General features: G+C 37.8%; 1 protein-coding gene across 1 annotated transcript in view; it reads right to left on the reverse strand.

The window, feature by feature from the left end:
• Window positions 1-7,465, reverse strand: part of LOC106471138 (pumilio homolog 2-like) — a 43,701-nt gene that overhangs the window by 25,480 nt on the left and 10,756 nt on the right. The window contains exons 3-5 of the mRNA XM_022399756.1: window positions 1,161-1,354; window positions 535-666; window positions 304-355 (exon numbers count right to left, since the gene is read on the reverse strand). Of these exons, the coding sequence (XP_022255464.1) occupies window positions 304-355; window positions 535-666; window positions 1,161-1,354 (378 nt within the window). The remainder of the gene's footprint in view (window positions 1-303; window positions 356-534; window positions 667-1,160; window positions 1,355-7,465) is intronic.

Below are 7,465 nucleotides of genomic sequence, written 5' to 3' on the forward strand. Positions count from 1 at the left end.
ACCAATGGTACTCACAGACTCTTAAACGACTAAATCTTATTTGAATAATTACATCACATTACCATGCGAAAGTAATGTTTGACTGGCCAATTACAGAATTTCACTGGTCACAAAACATTATATTTTCATTGGAAGATGGTTATTGTAGAATCAACACACCTTCTGTTGCTAAACAAATGTAATTACTAGCCAAAGGGGAAATTTAAATACATTACTGCTGCCCTCTTAAGTCAGAGATTATAACTAGAGGTTATAACAGTGAAATCTGATTCCTATAAAAAACAACAAACATTCTTAACTAACCATCCACACTAAGAATTCTTTTATTGTAAAGAAACATTTCAATTTGAAGAAACTGATGATATTGGAAAAGAAAATTTAATACAATACCTTCTTAAAGAAAATTTAAATATAACAAAATACATCAAAGAAATTAAGATAAAACATAGCTTATTTAGAAGGTCCATTTTTTCTTCATAGAGAATTACGTATCATTGTTCTACACAAACTTTTACAGTTTTCTTACCTAAATACCTGCTTGTTCTGCAAACTGTTCTGAATAATTCCATTGGCTTGTATAATTCCTCCACCATTATTTCCTTTTTCTTTTACGTCACTGTTGTAGAGTTTTGTATTGTTACCTTTGTTGTTACCATCTGTTTGGTTCTACGATAAAAGAAACTTCATAACTTCTTTTATCTTATTAAATTTTTAACTTAAAGAATTAGCCCAGCAAATCTTAAACAAGAAACTAGTCTAACAATTAACACATCTGGTGGTAATTGTGTCGTTTTAGCATCATCCCTTTCAGTTAATCAAATAATAAGATTCTCTCACTGCAAATTCTTTTTACTGGCCAGAAAAAAAACTTTTTAATAAATAATATTATTTATTTACTTTTTATAAACATAAATGATATATATTTGGCTAATTTTAATGATAATACATTTTTTAAAACTGTGTAACCATTTTACATTTTAGCTGAATAATGAAGAACTCTTAAAAAAATTATTCCAAAGGAAGAAAAATTAAACCTACCAATAGCAGCAAAATATTTACCTCTATTTTTTTATTTTATAATAAGAAATTTAGAAAACTGTTAATATTGAAACTTAACTATAAATAAGCTACTGTTCATTGAATTAAAATAACAAGCTTACTAATTCTACATGAAGTGGAGCCATCCTTGAATCCAGGTCTTTGGTGGTAGGTGAGCTCCCAAGTACATATTCTGCCATCTTCACCCCCAACCCACTGGTTTCTGAAGAGCGTGGGGAGAGTACAGAGTTTGCATCATTCCCAGGATAAGAACCACTGCGACGTTGTACCATGATTGGCTGCGAGACTGCATGCTCTATGGAATAAATGTCAACTCGGTTATTGTCGTGATGACTCGGAAGTTACCATTTTCCAACATGAAAATGTATTTGTGATAGATACTTACTTCCTCTCACATATCAGCTTTTTCTAATTTTGTGCTGCCCTCTATACGCAAAATTTTTTGCTCACCACTAGCCTCGAAACTTTCACTTAAATTCATGTGTACCCACGTGCTATTGTTACGATGTAGCATGCAAATGAACTTGCGACAACCCTCCACCAATAGGAGTACAACACATCCTCAATCATCTCCAAGATTAGACAAGAAAAGGTGCACTGGAAGTGAGAAGGATGGGTGAGAACTGTGAGAGTAGGCAAGTATCTATTGTAAATACATTTTAAGTATTGGAAAACGGTAACTTCCAAAATGATACCTTACCTCTGTTCACATAATAGCTAAAAAACAACATTAAAATGTTGGTGGGACTGGCGCAAAAGGATGAGCCCCCTTCAAAAAGCATGCAAAGAGTGTGATACCATAGAAAAGTAAAATAGTACACCCATGAGAGACCACACCCCTTCTGTACCAAGGTATACTCTTCACCCATAATAAAGATACGAGTTGCTAAGTCAGGAAGAAATCAAGCACTGTCCAGAACCTGATCATAGACATGGATGTGCCAAACAGATTAGTGTGGCTAGGGTGCATCAGACTGTACATGATGGGTCAACCTCAATTCAAAATGAGGCAGCATCCAGTCTGCAGTAGGAAGGTCCCAACCATCTTCACTCAATCCCAGGAAGCAGAAGGGAAAGTAACCTCTATTCTGCCAAACTAAAGAGAACTCATGTGTGCTGCCCCTGCACATATTTAACACTAGGCCACCCAGAAACTTAACATCAGGGCAAGAGTAGGATGGGAGAAACATTGTGGTGAGTCAACTCCATTCCAAAACTAGATGGCATAGGGTATTTGTCATCTGGTCAACAGTAGGAGGAGGATCCCAATCAACCTCCTGAGTGAGGGCTTATATTGGCTGGTCCTGCAGGAACCAACATCCACACAGTGGTAGGTAGGGGTGGGTGGGAAGCCAGCCAGAGGTGCAAACTGTACTTGATGGGTCAACTACAGTTAAAAGCCATGCGGCATTGCAAATTTTTTGTCTGTTCCATGGTAAGAAGAGGGTCTGCACCATGTATTCCAACAGAACACCACCACCATAATCTCTAGTGAGCGGAATTGGTCGCACTCAGAATGGAGTCTCCATAGTTCACCACCTTAGTAGCTTTAGGAACTGGTGAGTGGAAAGAAATCCTGTATTCCGTTGGGGAGCATGAAGGAATGCAATACCTAAAGACAGTGCAATGGGTAACCACAAAAACCTATTCTTAAAAGCAGACAAGTCCTACTTTATTCAACAAGAACCGGAGGGATGGGCAGCTATCACAACAATGTTTTACTCATGACAGTACATGAGTAGGTATAGTCTGAATCAGACCTTGTTTAGCAAATAAGATACTGCGAGAAAATCTCTAGAAAACTTGTGGAATACCCCATATCATCAGTGAGTGCAACAGACTTGAACGGCCATATGGTGCAGATTTTTATATATAAGCATAACCTAGCAAGTGCTATATGCCACTTAGTGGGATCCCATCACATAGAATAGGACCCCTGTAATGGTAAGAGAGAAAAGAAAAAGAACTTGCCCAGTCAGAGCTGGTAAAGGGTATGTAAAATAGCAACAGGAGGAAATCTATATACCAACGAAAAAGAAACAGCCAGATGATGAAGATAATGTGAGACAAAAGTACGTGGGGGTTGTCCACATGCTAGTCTGCATAATCTCTATCAACAGACAATGGAAGTAAGTGGCCAGAGAGAGAGAGAGAGAAAAGAGAGCAAGGTGTCAAAGTTAGTGAGAGGTAACCTTAAAGTGTCTATGTTAATTACATCCAATGAATCATAGGTTAGACAGATGAGCTGCTGTAGCCATCCTGTCAAGGTAATGGGAGAAATATCTTGGATAGATCAGAAATTCCAAGAAATAAATAGATGTGATAGTAAACTGCAAAAAAAGAAGCAGTGCAGACCAAATAACAATAAACTGCACAGATGGGATAGAGATGTTCAGGATCAGAACAAGGATAAAGAGAAAAAATGAATGGAAGGTAAGTAAATAGGAGTAAATGTGCTGTCTCCTTCACAAGCTACAGACATTTGAGAGAGACAAAAGCACAATCAGGATAAAGAAGAATATGAGAAGCATTAATTGCAAACATGCATCTTCTATGGCCACAGACAGAAGAAAAAAAAGAGTTTTAAGCAAAATATGGTAATAGGAACAAGAGGCTAAAGGCTCATAGGAAGTGTAAGGGCATGGAGAACAACATTCAGGTCCCAATCAAGAAGGACCGCAGGACGGGGAGGATGAATGTGGCAAAAAGAACAAGAAAGGAGAATACATGATAATAATGGGAAAACCTTTAAGACAAAAGCACAGCCACTTGAACACCAGATGATTGGAAGACCACTCAACAGGTAGTATCCTGTTGGGCCTCAAGAGCCAATCTGTGACAAGATTCAGGGCACCTGGAATATGAAAATTGATGAGACATACTTGTAAAGAATGGGCCCAAAAATGTGGAAACGGCAAGAGTGCAACTGGATGCCACCCCTAGTGATTGACATGGGAGAAAACTGTAGAGTTATCTGTATGGATCATCATTAGACATCCACTAGATGGTAAAACGATACGTTGTGTCTGGTGTCCACCGAGAACAAGTTTGGTTCAAAGTACCTGTGGCCTTGCTATCGTTTCACGAATGTAAACGTTGTTTTGTGATCTCTTGCTCTCCTCTTACTTTCAAATCTTGTTGTTTTCAAGCAACACCAAAGCTGAATATTTGCAATAAATTCTTTAAAAAATATTACACTCAAAATAAAAGTATTACACTAATGTGTCCCATTTGACTTGTACTTCTCACTAAGCAAGTTTTTTTTATGGCAAAATTATTATTATCCGATTGCTGATCATTACATTGAATGGCTTTTTATAGTTTTTCCAATTAACTGAAATAAGATTTTTAAAAATAAACATTTATTAATTAGACAGCCATTTTATTTTTGGATTTTGGTCAAACTTTTTTAATGAAAGAGTCCTTTCTACGAAAATGATCCAAAGCTTGACATTCCACCAAAAGTTTTAAGAGATTGACATGAAGGGACAATTCTCCATGGGACCACTGACTCGAAATCTCTGGAGAGTCGAGATGCACCCCCACCCTGTCCAAAACACATCTGTAAACAGATGGAGATTCAGATGAGAAGGAGAAAGAAGGTAAATGGTGGAGTACAAGGGATCTTGAACTGGGTTCCTCTAATCTTGCACAGTCCATTAAAGACAATACATATGAGCATGACCCAAAGAGATAAGTGATTCCATGAAAGCCAATGTTCCCAAATGAAAGAGAAACTCCCATATATTGATAGAAGGTAAGGATATGGCATTGGAAACTAACTGCTCCATGCTCCTCAAATGAAGAGGAGAAGGTTCAGCTTTGTTGAGATGGGAATTGAAAAACACATCCAAATGAATGAGAAACTGAGTGGGTGTGAGATGCGACTTCTCCAATTTGACCAACCAACACAGACATTCAGACTCTTGAAGGAGAAGAGTATGGTTGTATGAGGCTTGTTGGGACAAAGTCAATCATCATATAATGGTAAAACTGCAGTCCCAAATCCTGAATGTGTCAAGCAAAAGCTTTGACTACCTGACAAAACCCATATGGGGCCAAAAGGGAGAGGGTGGAATTGAAAAAACTGATTCCAAGGAACAAACCAAAGGTAACGCCTGGATGAAATGGGAATGTAAAGGTAAGCATCCAAGACATCCACCTTGGTTATCAAAGACCTGGAGTGAAGGACCATCTGAGGGTGATAAAAGACTCCATGGTAAACCAAAGGAGGCTGTTGAAGCAATTGAGTCTTGAAAGATCTATCACTGGGTGACAATTACATTTTCTTGGGAATGATAAACAGACAGGAATAAAATCCTGGAGAAGGAAAAAAATCTGTTCGATAGCATCTTATGCTAAGAGGTCCAAAGCCACTTCGTACAGATGCTGGCAACAAACTAGATCCCATGGAGGAGGGAAAGAAATTGGAATGGGAGACAAAGGAGGAGAAAAGGAAAAATAAAGAGTAAGGACCTTTGACAGCACCCAAAGGACACAACAATCGGTTGCAAACAGGTGCCAACGGTCTCCAAATTGAGGCAACCAAGCCCAAACCTAACATATAGTTACTATTGATACTGATGGCACTGAATTCAATGGTCAGAGTAATGACATGAGAAGGGGGATGGGTAGGAAAAGGAGAAGAAGCTGGAGGAAGGGGTACAGATTCAAGTGCAGGAAAAGCTTGCAAAAGATGAGAAATCAGAGAAGAAATGGAAGTGTTGGTGCACAGCCTTCACACAAGAATCCAGGACTCCACAAAACACAGTTTGGTGGAGGAAAGGAGCCACATGAAGGTCTCAGAGATAAGAGCCAGGTAAATGCACCTGAGAAAGTAGGACATCCCTGCCTAACAAGTTCCAATGACAAAGAAACCATATATAGTGAGATAAAGCAAAAGAAGACAAACACGTCATTATAGAAAAGACAGAAGAATGAGTATCTGCCAAAAATTCCTCAGGTGAATGGTGGATAGCCTCTGAAAGAGAGTGGATAGAGGAAAGACAGTGCAAAAAAGAGTATGTGTGAGATAAAGACATGAGAATTGAGCTGGTGAAAGATGAAGATAAACGATCTGACCCCATAGCCTGAAAAAAGACCCCAAATCCGTGGAATTCAGAAAGGGAAATTCAGCTCTATGATAGGCCAAGGCAGGTGTATCTGCTAAGCAAGGAGGACGAGGCATGCTGGCTCCAGCATGAAGGTGGGACAGAAAATAGTGTAGATCTGAACATCAGGAGATGAAAGAAAACAAAATAATCAGTTGTAGGGCCTGAATGCAAAAGAGAAGGAGAAGAATCGTAAGATACAGAAGAAAGGGACAAATTGTAACAAACTTGAGAAATCATATCCAAGAAAGAAAAGGAAGGTCTAGGACAATCAACAACAGTGGACTGAGAAGGTGCAGCAAAATCACTGTCCTTGTGAACCGGTTCCACAGGTAAGGGAATATATGTCTCTGGGTCAGCAGAAGGATCAGGTCAGATGTAGGGCTCCAACTATCAATACTCTATGGCTAACATAATAGACAAAAAGGAGCTCAACACCATAGTTGTTGTTTGTCTAGCTTGAATAAGGCCTTGTTGATCAACACTAGACAAAGAAGTAGTAACATGAACTTGTAAATTCATAATGCAGAATAGAAAAGTGTAATCAAAATATATATGTGCAAATGCCAAATTGAGAAATGACTGTAGAAATCAGTATAGGGTGAGTCAGCTGCACTAAGAGGGTGTGACACATTCCTATTGGTGGAGGGTTGTTGCATGCTACAGTGCAGCAATAGCACATTGGAACACAAATTTGGGTGGGAACCTCAAGGCTAGTGGTGTGTGAAAAATTATACATATAGAGGACAGCACAAAATCTTGATGAGCTAATAGTAAGTGGAGGGAAGGTATAATATCAGTATAATAAATCATACTATAGTTTATCACAGAAGGAAGTGTTTTATTGTTGTGGTGATACAGATCAGGTTCTAATTTATACAATAATTTGTTACAATATGAAATGTTCTATTGTTGTGGTGATACAGATCAAGTTCTAATTTATACAATAATTTGTTACAATATGAAATGTTCTATTGTTGTGGTGATACATATCAGGTTCTAATTTATACAATAATTTGTAACAATATGAAATGTTCTATTGTTGTGGTGATACAGATCAGGTTCTAATTTATACAATAATTTGTAACAATATGAAATGTTCTATTGTTGTGGTGATACAGATCAGGTTCTAATTTATACAATAATTTGTTACAATATGAAATGTTCTATTGTTGTGGTGATACATATCAGGTTCTAATTTATACAATAATTTGTAACAATATGAAATGTTCTATTGTGGTGATACAGATCAGGTTCTAATTTATACAATGATTTGTTACAATATGAAATGTTCT

The sequence above is a fragment of the Limulus polyphemus genome, unplaced genomic scaffold (assembly GCF_000517525.1).
Source record: "Limulus polyphemus unplaced genomic scaffold, Limulus_polyphemus-2.1.2 Scaffold4430, whole genome shotgun sequence".
In the NCBI taxonomy this organism is placed as follows: Eukaryota; Metazoa; Arthropoda; class Merostomata; order Xiphosura; family Limulidae; genus Limulus; species Limulus polyphemus.